The following is a 19337-nucleotide window of genomic DNA, read 5'->3' as shown; positions in this document are numbered from 1 at the left end:
AATTTAAAATCATTTGGGCTGGTCTTTAATCTTTAATAAGTCGATGCTTTGACATACACCTCTCCGGTTTCTGTTGGATTACTGATTACTTCCGATTCTAATAAGTAGGGTGCACAAAGAGTGAAATGGTTTGGTTTAATCCATCACGACGTTCTATTGAAATTTACATTGATAGATTGGAATTTATTTACTTAAAGTTGTTGTATTGAAATTTCTTCGTTTAAAAACTAATACTTAAGATATTTGATAAACCACTATTAAATACACAAATAAAGAAATTGTGGGTAATGTGGAAAAACAGAATAAAAGTAAACCAATTATCAAAATTTAGTCTTTATAAACAAATTTTGTGTTTATATTTATAATTTATACATGAACTTATGTCTGTTATTTACCCAAACATTTTAAATCTTAGATTAAGTTTCACTGTATTTTTATTCTGTACGATAAACATTTCAAATGCCGCAGAAATGTTTATTTTAGAATAATATTGCTTAAGTGTATCGAATTTCTTTAATTTAAAATTTCAAGTTCAAGAGCAAAATCTCATTAAAAATGTAACTAAAAGACGGCAACTGTCAGTTTTATCCTTCTTTTTATATCTTTTAATTGACAATAAATAAATCGAATAATGATTATATTCGTAAATCATACACCTGATACTTGGTCGAACTACTTGATTATTAGTAACTTTTTCATATACCTAATTATTAATCGAAAAGAAATACAGCCATAGTTACAACCAGGGTTTTATCTACCAAATGAAACAAATTTTTATAAAAATTAAAGATTTTAACCAAATATCTTATTATAGAGTTCACAACTTGCTAAATTATTTTTTCCATAAACATTCAACCAGCAGCTGAGTTTCTGTCTGATTGTGTTGTAGAAAAAATGTACCATATCGACTTTCATAATCAAACTATCAAAGCCGTAAATTATGTTACTGACACAAAGCTGACGTGGAAAAGCCGAAGAAAATGGGAAAGCATAGTACAATTTCTTTTGTCTGGATTCCTAATTACCCAAGAATAAAAAAACTGAAAGACAGAAGAACCTTTTAAACAAAGGGCATTTCTAAGGCGTATGGAAATGCTCCTACAATCGACAGTAAGTTTTGAAATAAGGAGGAAATCAAAGAGAAGCACTGCTGGATTATACCAAAAATTTCGCTCGGAGCTTTGATAACTGTATATCCAAAAAGTATTTGAATCAAAACAAGCGGCACCTTATAGGGCGAAATTTGTATGAGCAAGCTTTTAACAAGATTTAACCTTTTTGCTGCTAACATAGTTACCAGAGTTTCTGAGAACTCGGGAACTAGATTGCGAATATATCTCTAGAAGGATGTTGCGCTGTATATACTCGTACAATAGGATTTGAAATATGACTTGAGGTTTTTTCTGTCAGTATCAGACATTGAATAACAATGTTGACTCGGAAGCATCAGTTTCATATTTAGTAGATAAACGTGAAACCTAAATAAATTATTTCAGAAAACTCTACGAAATGTACATTAAATAATGCCGCTGGTATGTTTTCGACAGAAAATAACCATTAGGGTTATTTGAGAAGTTATCGAAGATAAGTTGGAAAGACGAAAAAGCTAAAAGCCCAAGTTTCAACTTTGATAAATGTTTTAAATACAATCATATATTGGCTAAAATCTAAAAGAACGATGAAATAAAGACAACTTGTTTTCTTATACAGTATCTTTCGCATTTAACAGATATGAATGACTTTTTTCTATTTTAAGCTTATATGTAATTTACATCAAAAACATAGTTATTCGTTACAATATTTGATATTGGTATTTAACTTCTTCAGACTTTTTATAAATATTTTTCGTGAATAAATGATCTTGGTTTTGGGTCGTTTTCCATGAACAATGTATTTTTTTGAAGACAATATGCTTGAGGTTTCGATCTTATTTCGTTAGTCATGTCAAAACATAATTGACATTGACAACTTTGATAACTCAATCAATCAATTGATCACCTACCACATGAATATTAAAATTAAACTCTAATTATCTCGGCACTTCTGATGGGAACCATATATTAAGTTATACAATATGTCTCTTGTTTTATGCTCCATTAACGTATCTACGTATCGTCTCGGATTACTTTATTTCTGTCTTATATTAATGTGATGGTGAAAAATCATGAATATAATTAATTATAGCTTTTGTTGTATACAATAGAATCAGTATTTAAAAGAACATAATCTTGAATAGATGGTCATATATAGTCATATATATCCAACGAAAACAGTAGTCAGATTATTGAAACTCTTCATTTATTTATATTTTATGTTAATAAATAGTTTTTCAAAGTTGTGAATTAGGTCATTTAACTGGCGCAATCAGATTGGATTTCCATAATTGTCGCGTATCGAACATAACAATTTTGTTTCAACGATTAATTGGAAATTGAACCCGGTGTCGCTATTCGTAAGTGGAGGCGTTCGCGGTGGAGTAGCTCCCAATAAATCAAGAATCTTATCCATAGAGGACCACTACGACGACTTCATAACGTCTAGCGTCGAAAGTTGAGACAAACAGTGCTCAGCCATGTAAGAAGTGCACACCCAAGGAAAGGTACTGTTCACCCTTATATTTTAGATAAGGAAAGGCTCAAATTCATAATATTTTTGTAAGCAATTTTGAATTAACTTTGGCATTATATGTCTATTGACTCATTCAGTGATTTTGACTCAATCAATCTTTCTAGACCAGAGAAAGAAAGCTGTTCCAGATTCAATAAAAGATTAAAAAAAGAAATATTAAATCCAAATATAATTGTAATAATATGGCAGAACTCAAAGCAGACTATTTAAACTGGGTACCAAAGTTCGACGGTAACTCTAATGAACTCAATAGGTACTTATCTGTATTATCCGTATGCGAATCACCTATTAATAATTTTTATAATAGAGAAAACCAAATTTATATTTGATTAATTCCCTAATTTCTAAACTTCGTGATAATGCTAAACTGGTTGTAAGTATTCAAAACGTCACTGCTTGAATATCACTTAAGGTCAACCTTTCTAGAAATTTTGCAGATCAAAGAGACGAGGCCTCAACATTTCGATGACAGAATTTTACAAATTTTAAATCTAATTCGCAGTTACGTTGAGTTAAATGAAACAACACATGATAATAAATTGTTAAAGAAGGACTTTTATAACAATTTAGCTTCGCAAACCTTCTTGTCAGGTCTCAGAGAGCCGCTTGGAACAACAATACGTTGTATGAAGCCAGAATTAAGGCGCAAAAATAAATGTTTCTGATTAACTTATTATTTGTCAACAAAATAGCAAAATAACATCATCAAAATATTATATAAGGAATATACGAGTATACATTCCATTATATATGCTATTTATTTAGAACAGATATGTCAATGTTTAGAAAATAGATTAGAAAAATGAAAAGAATTTTTGTTTTGAAATCGACAGTAAAGCGAAACATTAATGCCGATCGTTCGATAGAAATCTCCCTTTTCTGTGTCTAGGCACTGAAGTAACTGAACTGCCATCCGCTTCATGTTCGACAGCAGACGATCATATGTCAACCAGCTTACAACCTTCTAACATTGCGAATAATTGAAACTCTTCTATTATTTTTAAAAAATAATCATATTTTTCAGCTGTATCGGCACAACGCTTCGGCATCTTATCTTCAGCGTCGTGACAAGAAGTATGACTAGAATGCCTTGATACATAATAGTACATTATGTTATAGAGTGAGAGCCAGTGCCTGCCAGACATACGTTAAAGTATAAAAGCTGAAAATTTTTCTGCGTGTTCTCACTGGTGTAGGGAACAATGTTTGGGGGTTACAAACCTTGAATAACGGTGCCTTCGGTAGGTATCAGGTAATCAAGGTGCGCAGTACCTGAGCTCTCTCACGTTAAATTATAAAAGCTGAAATTTACACAGAGTGTTCAAATGACCATTCTAAGTAATTATTCAAAAGGCCAGACCTATCCGAAGGGTCTAACACTCCGCCAGACGCGGTAGAAGGTCAAATGCACTGAGAGAGCATTGCTCAGGTACATGAATGCATTTAAGAGAGTATTCCTGCAGTTTAAATTTTATAATTAATAAAAAATTTATGTGAATATTACTGAAAAATTGTCATACAATAATTTTTAAATAACCAGACATATTCAAAGGGTTAAACACCCCCTTAGACTGGATAAAGCCCAGCTAGAACTATACATGAGAGAGCATCAGAAAACTGTTAAGTAAAGTGAATTTAATACGAAAAAAATTATTTATTCTGTACATATAAATTAAATTAAATTAAATTTAGATTTTTTATTTATTAATATAAGTAAATAAATTAGATTTAGCTCAATATTAATTAGTAAATACATATATATATATACATTATTCATGCTTAATATTATAATATATTTAATCATCTTTATTTTCATCGTTGTCATCGTCATCTTCATAATTTCCATAATCCTCATCATTTTCCCAGTCATGTAATTGATTGCTTTCATTGGTTTCAATACTGTCTCCTTCTGATATTTCTGTAAAAAAGAAACACATTTATTTGATCCATAGCTGCTATTGAATTAAAATTAACTTTTGATTAAAAAAGTACCTGATGGAGTTTTAAGTGCATCACTGACGAAGTTCGGTAATTGATCGCCTTCGAACCATTTAAAGACATATTGGTTGTCATCATTGATTATCCATCCATAATCTTCTGGGTTGTAAATATGAGGGTTCTTTAAGTGAGCATTGGTCCAAATGCTTGCAATATATTTTGTTCTTAAAACGTGCTGAATGAGTTCACTCTTACAAGGTGGTAGATTACTCGCGTCGAAATTTCTTAATTTTATTTGAAATGATTCATTTACATCTGCAGCTGTGTAGGTATCAATAAACAATTGGAGTCGCGCTGCATCTACATCATTTATGCCTGCTACATTATATAAATCACAGATGAACTGCTGGACCGTGTTGAAAGCGATAGTTTTCTCCTCTTCATTATAGAAATCAACATTGGCAAAATTAGCAAAGAGTTGTTGATATTCTTCTTTTTTCTTCAACAATTTAAAAGGCTTGATTTTGCCTTTTTTGAAAAAAGCAGGATTATAATCACATCCTGTCATAGCGTGAAGTGCAGGCAAACTTTTGCATATTACATTTCCTTGATTTTTATGAATTGTTGTGAGATCTATGTATCTCATTTTATTTCCAGTTCCTGAAAGCATCCATACCTGTGATTTTTCATTTTTGATATGATCCATATGACCAAGTATTATAGCAGCAATGTCAGTATCGCTAGCTCTAATAACGATATTCGCCTCATACTCGATGTTGCACAGATGATATACAATTTTTGTGTCTGCTTCTTCATGATCTTGACATGTAAGATCTTCAAGTATGTTGCATATCACTTTATCATCATTATTGGTAACGAACGAATGACACTGTTTGAAATTAACATTAACTACTTTATTGCCAATTAATGGAGCAACTTCATCACTTGCCCAATGTGATATGAAGAAATCAATAAGAGCTTCCTTAAATTTCGAGTTTTTCAATTCTTTTGTGAAATCAGAGGGTCGAACTTGATCAGGTCCACTAATGGTAAAATCCAGTTTTGAAAATTCTTGACGGAGACTTCTTTCGTAGTCTTTAATTGATGGCGTGAAATATTGATCGAATATTATATCAATTCGCGATGCATTAAAATTACAAAACTTTTGTAACATTTTTTTGGAGATATTCCCGAACGTCTTTGGAACTTCTGTCATAGTATGCAATAAGAAGAAACCATCAATTATCACTACATCTATGTGAGGAGGTGGTTGGTGTTCAATTCCTTTTTCCAAATGTTTCATTAATGCAGATTTTTCAGTTTTACAAATAGTACCATCTAGATGACACATCGACATAGGCACTGGTGTTATTGGATATGAGAGAATTTTAGATATATCGATATTAAAATCTATTGATAATCCAAGCATACGTCCAAATAAATCTCGCTGGATCTTTATTTCTTGTATTTTACCTCCTATTTGAACTTTCTTATTCTTCTCATAATCACAACTAAAATTGTTGAATGGAATTTTTTTAATACTCTTCTCAAATCTACTAATATTTGTTTGACATTCAGTTATAAAAGTATGTCTTCCTTGATCGCCTATCTTCTCTAAATTCAAAAGAAAATTTTCTACTTCATTAGACGCTGCTTTACCAGATGAAATGTTGATTAATTGATCTGTAGGTATTGTTTGGCTGAAAGGATTGATGAATTTATCAAAAGTGGTAATAAACGTTTGCAATTGTGTAATACTATTTTTAATATTGTTATTATCTAAATCTGCTGAAACATCCTGTTGTTTTTGTAAACCTAAATGTTCGTAAACATGACTTATTATTGTTGCTCTCACATCATGACTTCGAGCCCATCGTTGACGAGCAGAGATCGAATTTGTAAAATGTATAACTCCTGTAAGCCTTCTAGCAGCATCTGCATTGATTGTTTGCTCCAAAACTAAATCAATGGGTTGTTGTGAAAATGTTTTGTCGGTTCTCTTGATTCCAAAGAATCCTTTTCTAAATTCATCAGATAAGCCAGGATGAGTTTCGTTGACTTTCAATAGATTATCCAAGTATTTGACAGTCCACCGAGCATAATTTGGCTGATTACATGTGAAAAATAAATTTGTGATTTTTGGTAGAACATATTTGAACAGCTCAAAATCTCCAATGCGGATGCTTCTTGACAATGTTAAATAATAATTTACTAAATTGATATAGATTAAATAAAATTGAGAAGTTTTTCCATGTTCTCCATTGAGTGTTTGTTCCTTGAATCGTGAATAGTCTTCATATATTGTTTTAATTTTATCATTTTCGATTCTAAATGCTGACTTTTTACAACTTTGTAATCTTTTTATTTCATCTATCATCTCATCAGTAAATTTTATATTTTGCATTTGCAAAAACGATTGAAAGTGCAGTACCTCCAACCCCAGTGCCATAAGAGGATGCAATCTTTTGCATCTGTTAAAATGTTTTCCTTCCAGAAATCCTTTCAAAGATCCATTTGCTATCAAGTTACTTTCAACCATAACATTAGTTAGTCCACAATCAGTTATTACTTTTCCAACAGCTTTAAAATATGCCATCATAATATGGAAAGGTCCTAAATGTATGAATAGTTTATCAAACATAGGTTTTTCTGTTGATTGAATTTGCAAAGCAACTTTTGCAATTGCGAGATCGTATGTCACTTGGATATAAGATTGTTTTAATTCTTCTGCAATTTCCAAACTTTTTTTCATTGTCTCTAAAACGACTGATGTATTTGTTGGTGATGAATTAATTGGAGTTAAATAAGAGATTATTTGTTTTGGACTATTATTGTCATCAATCCGACTATTAAATCCAACCCACATAGGCACATCAGGTATTTGTAAAGCATGACTTATCATCCAAGTCATATCTATGTTTGTATATAATTTAAGATTTCTGGGTGAAGAATTTTGTGTGTTATTACCAGTTGACTCTAAAGTATCTGTCATTTTCGGTTTCTTAGGATAAGAAACAATTTCTGATGTTATCGCTTCAAAAGTTCTTCTTTTCCTACGTTTTTGTAAGGGATCATCGTTTACACATGGAGAATCCGAAGATTCGACAATATCAGAAGTAATGTTTTGGTAAATGATTCCTACCGTGTCGTGAAGTGTATCCTTGCCACCTCTGGTTTCGACAAACCGATCAAAATTATCATAAGCTACTCCAGTACATAGCTCTGAAGATTTTTTAATAGTTTCTGGTAAGAGAGTCGACTTTTCTACTGAAGTATATGTCACCTCTGTTTCCAATTCTTCAACTCCTTGATAACTAATACAATGTCCATATCGATTGACAATGTCAATTATTTTCCTGCTGCTTGTCAAACTTTTTAAAGTTAAACCTAAAAGAATATGCTTCGAAGTTTTAATTTTACCATTATAAATTCCATAAACAACATCTTCGCTGAATGACTTAGCAATACGCAAACGTTTTGTACTATTTTTTCGACTACTGCAACCGTTAAGCAAGACACGATAAAAGTCTAACAATGTTTCTGGTAATGTGATTTCTCCGTTTATAAGATCCTGAGTTGAAATTTTTGCTGGTAATTTTTGAGGTTTAGTAGCTAATATTTTTTTCCTTAGAAGCAACGCAGCTCTCTGTAAAATATCTTCATCTTGCAAATGTTCGTATGATTTATCATCGATCACTGAAAGATACTTTGGGGCTATTAATTTTTTATTGTGTGTGGTTATAAATTTAATATTATTACGAAAATGTTGAATTATTTTATCTTGAAGATGCTGAGGTGTAAATGTAGAATCTATTTTTTCTGAATTTTCGTTTGGATCAGTTTCTAACAACTCAATGTAATGTCTATGTAAGGAAGTTAAAAAGAAACATCGACCTTTATCAATAACATTTTCTTGTATGTATTGACGGATTTCTTCAAATGCTCTTTGATGACAATTTCGACGCTCATGCCAAATAGTTTCGACTGTTTCTTTCGTTGATAATTTAATTTTATTGTTGAAATCGACTCTACATACAGTGTGATAGTATATTTTTGGAGCAAAATAACTTATTAATCTCTTGTATAAATCTTTGTGTTCCTCTCGTTCTTTAACGAAATCTATTATTGAGGATTTCAATGATTCTGTTTCAGATTCATGAAGGGGTTGGACTTTAGATCGATGTTTTTTTCTTTTAAGGTTGCAAAACACGCAAATTTTACAACTAATTTCAATACTTGCATCACTTTCGGTAGGAATCTCTTCTAAGGTTGAATCAAGATCACTTACATTCTCAAAAACCTCGTGGGTCATTGAAGTTGATGCCTCTTGTTCTACAGATTGTAAAGTTTTTTCTGATGATCTTGGTGTAGTAGAGCTGGTAGATTCATCCGTCGATGTTGATGGTGTTGGATTCACGTCTGGATCTTCATAATATTTTTTCATCAGTGCTGTAAATGTCTTGTAGCACTCTCTATGGTAACCACCTTCCATCTCTCCACTTGGTAAAACCACATCTTTATATTTAAGTTTATATTTTTGTCGTGATTTTAATATACTTTTACACTTTTTCAATGTTTGTTCAAGAAATAAAATCACATTTCCACTACTCTCATGACAAAATACACAATCTACATTTTCTTCCATGATTATAAACTTATTTCACTGCAATTTTGCTCCTAAAATTTTCTTTCGAAACACTACCTTCAACTTTCGGAGTCAAAAGTATACTGGCATCTGTTGAACCTAGTGCCCCAAAAAGACATTTAGAATTTTGACCTTGTACTACGTTTGGAGGGATTTTAGACCCTCGAAATTGTCCAGCTGTTCAGAGTGTACTGTGAAATAGGCATTTACTCCATACCTGTATATTTCGTCATCTCTAAAACCCACTAATACTATTTTATACGCATTCACGTACACGAAGACATTCTTTCGCTTGTACTCCACCTTTTACAGTGTCAAGGAATATATGAGACCCTTCAAATAGACCTAAGTTTTTGAATATTCTTACAAAATAATTCTCAAGAAAAATATATAAAATAATATGTAAAATATTATAGTCAAATTTCGTTCAATACTATTAAATTATTATGAATTTTTAAGTTATGTCATGATTATTAAATAAAACATATCTATTTATGTATATTTTATGTTATTTTAAAACTACTGAAAAATTCAAAAATACTAATAAATATTTTTTTTCCATTAAGTCATATACATAAGTAACATATCTATCGATATGATCTATCGATGCATTCGACTTTATACTACTAATTAATATTGAGCTAAATCTAATTTATTTACTTATATTAATAAATAAAAAATCTAAATTTAATTTAATTTAATTTATATGTACAGAATAAATAATTTTTTTCGTATTAAATTCACTTTACTTAACAGTTTTCTGATGCTCTCTCATGTATAGTTCTAGCTGGGCTTTATCCAGTCTAAGGGGGTGTTTAACCCTTTGAATATGTCTGGTTATTTAAAAATTATTGTATGACAATTTTTCAGTAATATTCACATAAATTTTTTATTAATTATAAAATTTAAACTGCAGGAATACTCTCTTAAATGCATTCATGTACCTGAGCAATGCTCTCTCAGTGCATTTGACCTTCTACCGCGTCTGGCGGAGTGTTAGACCCTTCGGATAGGTCTGGCCTTTTGAATAATTACTTAGAATGGTCATTTGAACACTCTGTGTAAATTTCAGCTTTTATAATTTAACGTGAGAGAGCTCAGGTACTGCGCACCTTGATTACCTGATACCTACCGAAGGCACCGTTACTCAAGGTTTGTAACCCCCAAACATTGTTCCCTACACCAGTGAGAACACGCAGAAAAATTTTCAGCTTTTATACTTTAACGTATGTCTGGCAGGCACTGGCTCTTAGTCTATTACTAGGAGTAAACGGCTATCATTATTGTTGAGCCCAGATTCTTGCACTGCCGGGGCGTCAGCCGTTTTCTACGATCTGTGTTGCCGAAGATAATATAGATACTATTATACGCTTGAAGAAAAATAACTATTATTATTATTTATTTTCATAGTTGTCAATATCACATTTTACCGAAATAAGATCGAAACATCAAGAATTTACTATAAAAAACATAATATTCACTAAAGGAGAATTGGATCATTTATTCACTTATATATTTTTCACGGTATTTTTATTTCTCTGAAACTTCTCTTCTGTCTTTCTGAATAGTTTTACTTTCTGGAAACATTTCCTTCACCAATAGTTTTAGCTCAAAGACGGCACAATAGAATTAGTCCTATAATATAATATGCATGGTCTAGTGTTTTACAGATAAGTATATCTACTCTATTTTATATATTTTTTAGAATTTTCATAATATCCTGCATGCCATCTATGAACACCTACTCACAATATAAACACCAAAGAGAAAGATTTCGCTTACTCAATTCAGCTTATCTAGATCGCTTAGTGCAGATGAAATCATATTCCTACTTTAGCAGTATTCAAATGTTGAGATCAAATCATTTCTAATCGTTTACTTCAAGAGAAAACAAAAATATACTTCAAAACCTTTATTAATTACGTCCCTTTTCGCTTTATAATGTTTCACTACTCTAATATCATAATGGTTTTTGTTTGAAATAGATAAATAACCCCAACATGATTCTGTAATTTTAATTCCTCTTGTTGTTTTCGATAATTTCTATCACATATAAACTAGTTCACACTGCTTCCATCAATCACATAAGAGAGCCACTTTGTATATTTTGAGATACCACGAGTAAACAGTGGTGTACATATGATTTGCCATCGATATATAAATTTGTTACGAAAAAATATACGCGCAAATTTCAAGGTCATGAGAACATCAAAGTTTTTAAAAATTTCAACGCACATTTGGTGGCGAAAGTCCTTCACAAGCAAATATGTTTTGCTGGTATATCAAATTTAAAAGGGAACGTATATTGCTCGGTGATGAGGTACTTGCTGGCAAGCCCTGTTCTGCAGTTAGTGATGTGAAAAAAATTGTTACTTCTTGAGTACCACAAACGCTTAACGATTTACGGAGAACATTAGAAATATTAAATGAACATCGTATTCTTTCTAATATAGAAGCAGATGATAGAACATACATACTATGGTATTAATGATTTTTCTACCTGTTAGGACATCCATGTGTGTGGATGAACAAATATTCACTAACACCAGCAACCAGTTTTCTTTTGTCGAACAGGATTAGTAAAAACAAATAAGCTTGATGATCAACGTTCAATTAGTACTAGTACTTCACAAAAAGTTAACTCGATGTTCTTGGATCAGCCAAATAATGTAACAGTCAAGGAATATTCACCTTATTAATTTGATTTTGTTATGTGTGATTTCTGGTTTTTCTTTTATATAAAATGACGTAGTCGTTGCTTTAAAAAGGAGGATGAGATAGATGAAGTATTTAATTAAATGTTTGTTTGCCCAAAAGATGACTGACTTCAAGTTTGTTGTAGAGGGTAGTTACAAGAACAAAGGGTTCAAACCAAAGCGCCTGATCGGCTTCTCAAAGGACACCGGTCTTTGGCAACGTCAAGTGGGGCACGACGAGCCTATCTGAAGGCCTATGTGCTTAACTGCTTCAACGGCCGCCCACACCTATGAACTATGAGGGTATTGCAGCATAAATAAAATCTTTTCTTACAAAGACTTTTCGTTAATTGTGCGTCTACAAGCATATCACTACTTAGTAGAACCTCATGCTCAACTTCTCTACACCTTCACATTTCATATTTTAGCATGGCTTAGAATACTAACAATCTATCCTATCACTTCATATTTTGTTAATAGATTAAAATTATTGACAATATTTTGTGAACTGAACTTTCTCGGTGGTGTTCACCATCATTTTAAATTATATTTTTAGGATCATATTGGGTATACAAAGAATATCCTCCCAGTTATAACGAAACGGATGGACCATTATATTGTCAGAAAACGGCCTACTTATTTGCTTTTGTTTATATTACAATAGTATTATCGGGAATACTTTTAGCTTTAATTGGAGCTTTGATCTGTTGTGCTTGCTGTTTATATTGTCTCAGTAAATGTGCAGATTGCGATGTTGAATCACAAGCAGGAGAAAACGAAGACTTGAAAAAAGGAAGAGAAGAGTGACGGTAGTTGTAATTATGAATACATCTAAGAATTTGTAACTAATAATATTGGAGTATTTTTAACGAGCTTACATTTTATTTTAAAACATATATTGTATTGGAAATGATACCAAATATAAAAATAAATTACATATTCTTATGCAAAAATCAATTAAATTATAATAGTGTCGTTTTTTATTAAAAAATCTTACTATTAGTACTATGAATTGTTTCATTTGTGAATGTTGAAAGAAATATTGTCTAATATTCTTTTCACACACTAGAAACTTATTTGTCTAACAATGATGTGAATGTCAGGGAACATTCATAAAACTACTTGTATTATTTTTATGAACCAATCCACACTGCACCATTTCTTCTACCGAAATTAACCAGCCGGTGATATTGCATATTCCAATCCTTTCGTACCCTCCTACGTTTCTAGTATCTGCGACATATATAATCATATATTTTCCTTAAATAAATGATAAACCTTTTCGAACGAAAAACATTGCAGATACCGAAAAAAATGATAGTCCGATGGAGAAAGGACAAGCCAGGTACATGCACTAAGTCTCTAAAAATATGTGCGGTCTAGCGCTATCGTGACAGGGGTTGACAGTAGATAGTGGAATTAATAGTTTCGCCAGTCATGATTAATAATTCTCTTCCATTTTCACCAAACAATAGGCATCACCTATTTTAAGATATTTTTAATATTTAATTTTAGTTTTTTGGGACAATCTGTATATATATATATCAACTTAATAGATATTTCTGGTTTCTTATCATGGGCAAAAAATATCACAATTTCTAACAATTTTTTTTGGAAGCAATAATGCTCGAGTATTGGAGAATGCATTGAGAACGAGAAATTTCTAAGCAAATTATGTTATTTTATAATGAAAATTTAAATTTATTTTGTTAATAATGAATGTGCCTCAACGTTTAACAAGACATGTGACGAATGAACAAGCCACTAGAATCATCGCGCTCATACAAGATGACCGCAGTCAAAGATACGTCGCTGGGGTAATTTAGTTCAACAAAGCACCATGTCCATAGTTGTTATTCGCTACCAAGAAACAGGGCAGCTAACCAAAAGACCCGGACAAGGCCGCGGAAGAGTAACTTCGGTAGTAGATGATCGTTATTTGAGGTTAACGGCGTTAAGAATTAGGCATACCACCGCTCGAAGGCTGCAAACAGATCTGTTGGCTGCTCGTAATGTCCAAATAAGCCTACAAACAGTTCGAAATAGGCTGAGAGAAGCAGGTATACGAGCCAGAGTACCAGCTAGAGGTCCACGCCTTACCAGAGAACATCGAGTAGCAAGATAAGTATTTGCTCGAGAACACGCAAATTGGAATAATCAAGATTGGTCCAATATTTTATTCACGGATGAATCAAGATTTTGTCTGTATTAATCAGATAGGCGTGTAGCAGTATATAGGCTACGTGGTGAACGGCACGATCAGGTTAATTTTTGTCAAACTGAAAGCTTTGGTGATGGCTCTATCATGGTTTGGGGAAAAATTTTTTTCGAGGGTCGCACGGAGTTAATACCAGTGAATGATGGAAGACTAAATGCTGACAGATACATAACCATTATCCTAGAACCCCATGTAGTGCCCAATATGCCTCATATCGGTGACAACTCTGTGCTAATGCACGATAATGCTCGTCCACACGCTGCTAGAGTGGTTCGGCAGTACTTAGAAGAGGTCGAGATACCCACTCTGAATTGGCCTGCACGTAGCCCGGACCTTAACCCAATAGAGTATGTCTGGGACCATCTAGGATGGCAAAATCAGAAACATCCGGCACCAATAAGAACACTAGATGATCTTTGAAATGTTCTTTTTAACTTCTGGGAAAACATGCCGCAAGGATACGTCCAGAACCTGTTTAAAAGCCTTCCGTATAGATGTATTGTACAATTTTCTATGTTTTGGTAAATGAAACTTTAGATTAAACTGATATAAAATAAATGTTGCAAAAGGCGTAGATATCTATTGGTGTTTTAATTCGTATTAATAATAAACTTCGAAAAAAAGGCAACACATTTAAAATATTTAAAAATATTCATTTTTGTGGGGTGTTTATTTGTAAAATAACAATTGTAATAGAAATCTTGAAATATAACAAAATTAAATTGAAGAGGTCCAAAGGGATCTAGCTCTATTACTTTAAAAAAAACAAGTCTTTTTCTGAAATCTTAAAATTTGAATCTTTAGTTTAAAAAAAGATATTTGAAATATTGAAGATAAAGTGAAAATGAGAAAAAAAAATTTATTAAAACTTTGATTTTCTATTTTTTCTGTGGGATAAAATTTTGGTTTCTTGACAGTTATAAACTCTTCTTATTTTATATCTTTCTCATCCTACAAAATATTTCTAATATTTTGTAGAACTCGAGAGCATAGAAAAAAGTGTGTGGAAAATATGATAAGTATGAAGAGAGAACATACATGATTACCCTATTATAACCTTTACTCAACTCTTAATTCATTTCTTATTTATATACTTACTATATTCCTAGAGTATTTGATCAACGATCTGAAACACATGGTATATTTTTTGATCTCCGTCCAGTGTCGATTTAATTACATATATGGTGTTGTTACTGTTATTTTTGTTATTGGTACATGAGAACAATAAATAAGATTATGTATTTCAACTTGTAACTTATATACTTTATTATTAAAGCAAAGAAAAAGTAATAAAGCGTATTAACTACTTGACAACTAGAAGTTAGATTAAGTGTACTGAACTGATCTCTTCTTATTTACACGATTTTGATCAGTTGAATATTCAATCAGTAACTCCTTTTTGGCAACTAAATCTTTCAAATAATGATTTTTTATATCAATATGTGCGCCCTCTTAGAGTTTCCGTTAGTTTATGATATTAAAATAACTTTTATTGTCACAATAAAGTTTGTTTCGTTAACGATTCTAAAATCACTTAAAATTCCTATAAAGGGTAGAGGTAAGGAGTACCATCTCCTATGGGAGCTTAGCTTAAAAACTGTCCTCTTGTAGACGGTAAATTATAATTCAAAATTTGACCAGAAAGGCGCTCCTGTCGGACGAGATATCATATGATCATTCAGTGGAGTCTTCCGTCCGTCTTATTTGAATATGCAGTTTTAAAAAATTTTAAATGACTAGGTCGTCGCTTTATTTAAAATGTATACTCATGATAGTGATAGTAGCGCCTCCCTAACGTAAAGAATTTGATGGACATTTTCTGTAGCACAGAGATGGTTCTCCTTACCTCTTCCCTCCATAAAAATTCCTTTAAGATTGATAGAATCTTGAGCACATATAGCCGTTGCCACATACTACGTTTCTGCAGTCGACAGTGCTACACAATTCTGCTTTGAAAATCAATATATTGAATTATGTCCAATACAGCCACTAACGCTCTTTCTGTCACTTTTATCTATAGCTCATTCAGCATCTGAATATCCTTTAAATACTACATAATAGCTATTATTTTTATAGAAAATCAATTTCTTTTCTATAGTTTCTTGTAAATAGCGTAGAATTCTTTTACCTGCGATCTAAGTTTCAGCGGTTGGTTTGTCTAGAAATCTGTTTAAATAGGACACTGAAAATGTTATATCTGGTCTGTTTGTTGTTGATGAATACATCGGTCCTCCAATAAACTGCCTTAATGGTAGATCTATTACTTCATTTTCTGGGTTATATTGAAATTGTTTATCCATTGTTGTCTGTTCCCCTTTGCATTTTTCTATATTGAAATTAATTGGCAGTTTTTCTTCATTTATTCATATCTTCTCTATATATACTAATATGCGTTATTAGAAACTTTTTAATTTCGCCCAAATCCTTTAATTAAAAGTATTATTTTAGAAGTTTGGCAGTTTATTCCACTTCATAATGTTTTCCAAGCACTAACATATCATCTACGTGAAATAAAATCCATACTTTCTCATTACAGTATAAACTACAATCAAATTTTGACCATTCAAACTTATTTTTCGCAGCAAAACCATAAAAAGTATCGTTCCAAACCTTCTGATGAAATTACTGCCCACGCTTGGCTTCCAACTACTCTTAACTTTGACAAGCCATTATTTTTCTACCATATCAAAGTCGGTGTTGGCTTCGATAGCTGATCTGTATAGTTCATTTGCTGAGCATTCTATTCCTTCACCCAAAAGTTCTCTAGATAAGTTGATTTCTGCAAATTTGGTTATTACTTTGTCTAAAAGAGTTCTATACATTCTCTGATATTATATTTTCTCATGGAGTATCCGACATTGTGTACTCAACTTTAATACTCTTCATCACTCCTTATTCGGTCCATGAGGGTGACTCCCTTGATCGTTCGCTGTATTTTCATCTTCGTGGTTCTCATTATTCTTTTTGTTGTTTGTTTGTCTCTCGGCTTACATTAAAGTATAGAATTATTTTTAGATAAAATGATACGATTTATATCTGACATATCATTATTGATATGATTATTTGCCTACTGATATCAAATTGTTTGACATACCTTCAACTAACAATGCTTCTATGAATATTTCTTTTCTTTCACAAGTTTCTTTAATTGTACCTTTTCTCCTTGCATACAGAATTTCTCTGTTTTTGGCTGTCCCTATTTAAACTTCGTGTACCATCTCTTTTTACCTCTCCACTTATATTGTAGAACACTTTCCGAAAGCTTGGATTTTTAGTTTAATAAAGAGTACACAAATTCCAAATCCAATATATTTTTTTGTTCCAACTAGTCAGCAAACACTATCCACCTTGGTACATATATATATATATATATATATATATATATATATATATATATATATATATATATATAAAAACATAACAATTAAAATGAGTGAAGTAATTCCTATCAATATTTTGAAAAAATTTGAGAAAAAGTATTCAGTAAGACCTGAATCATTTTTTAATAATTGCAAAGAGAAAAATATTAAATTGATAACCTAATATTAAAACAACAACCTATTGCTAAAAATACAAATGAAATAAAATCAAAATGGATCAAAAATTCAACTGATACTGCCATACCAGATGAAGTGAAAGAAGTTTTATCTTTAGGTCGCAATTTTGCACTAAATATTTTTAGTGACAAAGAATAACCTGTGACAAATATCTTATGTAATATTGAATGCAACACCAATCATCTAAATAACGAAATTCAAAATAAAATAAAATCTGATATTTGTAATATTATCACTAATTTCAAAAATAAATTGAAAAGCAAACAGCAACAGAGCAATAAAAAACCCCAAAATATAATTAAAATCAAAGAATTCATCTATAAATAAATTTTGAAAGCAGATAAATCTAATAAAACTGTTATTATGAAATCAGAAGATTATAATAAAAAATGATGAAATTAGTAAACGATGACACAACTTACAAAAGAATTAAACATTTCTTACCAAAAACAAAATAATGATCTAATTCGATCTTGGGAAGAACAACTTTTTATTGCGTCGTCAAATGCAAAAAAAATGAAAATTTACAACGCCTTACCCTCTAAAATATGGTTTACCAAAGATGCACAAGCCTGACATTCGACCGATTGTTTCAAGTTATCAAACTCCTTTCACCCCATTATCTAATTATTTTAAAAATATTTTGAAAAAAATTTTATACCAAAACAAATACTATAACAAAAACACATGGGATTTCAAAGAAAAAATTAAAAATAAGAAAGTTCCTGACGAATATGTATTTATTTCGTTAGATGTGGTTTCTTTATATACAAGTATTCCTATTACCATTGTGAAAAATATATTGGGGGACAAAATTCAAGAATATACATAAATACCTCAGGACGAATTTATAAAAGCACAGAACTCACACTAACAACAACGTACTTCAAATATGAAAATAAAATATGCACACAAATTGATGGTTGTGCTATGGGGGTTTCGATTTCAAGTTTTATAGCACAATTGGTAATGGAAAATCTCAAGGAAACTGTCCTAAGCAAACTTGATATAAATATTTTTTCCGACATGTAGATGATTTCATTACTGCCGTACCAAAGAATCAAATTGAAAACATAAATTCAATTCTTTTACCATAAAAAACTTCAATTCTGAATCGAAATCGAAGAAAATAATAAAACCAAATTTCTTGTTGTCACATTATATAAAATTAACAATAACATAAAAACAGAGTGGTATACGAAACCAATTTGGTTATCAAGATATTTTAACTTCAATTCATGTCATCCTATGTCACAAAAAAGATCAGTGATATTAAGTTTGGCTGATAGATCTATCCAACTACAGATCCTGAATTTAGATGCTTAGCTATTCAAAAAGCAAAAACTGCATTGAAAGAAAGTAATTATCCGGAAAACATGGTAAAAAACATTCAAGAAAAGGATAAACAACAATCAATTAAAAAATAGAACAGAAACATAAAAAATTTTTCCTTACCATATGTACAAGGACTTTCCCAACAACTATCAGATTATTTTAATAAATACGATATTAGTTTAAGTCATAAAGGACATAATACATTATCCAAATATTTCACTAAATTGAAATCTAAAACACCAAAAAACAAAAGAAGTAATATTATATATCAAGTATCTTGTACTAATTGTGACGCTGTCTACATAAGGCGACCTCTCAAT

The 19337-nt window shown here is 31.3% G+C and overlaps 1 protein-coding gene across 3 annotated transcripts in view; it reads left to right on the top strand.

The window, feature by feature from the left end:
- The window catches only part of LOC130896662 (transmembrane protein 272-like), a 53818-nt gene that overhangs the window by 31110 nt on the left and 3371 nt on the right, over positions 1-19337 (top strand). Inside the window, exons 4-5 of one of the 3 annotated variants that reach the window (XM_057804908.1) lie at positions 10814-10881; positions 12464-12528. The exons of 1 other annotated variant lie outside the window; for it this stretch is intronic. In XM_057804908.1, coding sequence (XP_057660891.1) covers positions 10814-10857 — 44 coding nt within the window. In that variant the 3' untranslated portion in view covers positions 10858-10881; positions 12464-12528. Of the gene's footprint in view, positions 1-10813; positions 10882-12463; positions 12870-19337 lie in introns of those variants that run through there. One more of the 3 variants, XM_057804907.1, reaches the window with a different exon arrangement.

Source organism: Diorhabda carinulata, chromosome 7 (assembly GCF_026250575.1).
Source record: "Diorhabda carinulata isolate Delta chromosome 7, icDioCari1.1, whole genome shotgun sequence".
Classification (NCBI taxonomy): Eukaryota; Metazoa; Arthropoda; class Insecta; order Coleoptera; family Chrysomelidae; genus Diorhabda; species Diorhabda carinulata.
Note: the sequence above shows the minus strand (reverse complement) of the source record. Positions and strands in the feature narration are given on the sequence as shown.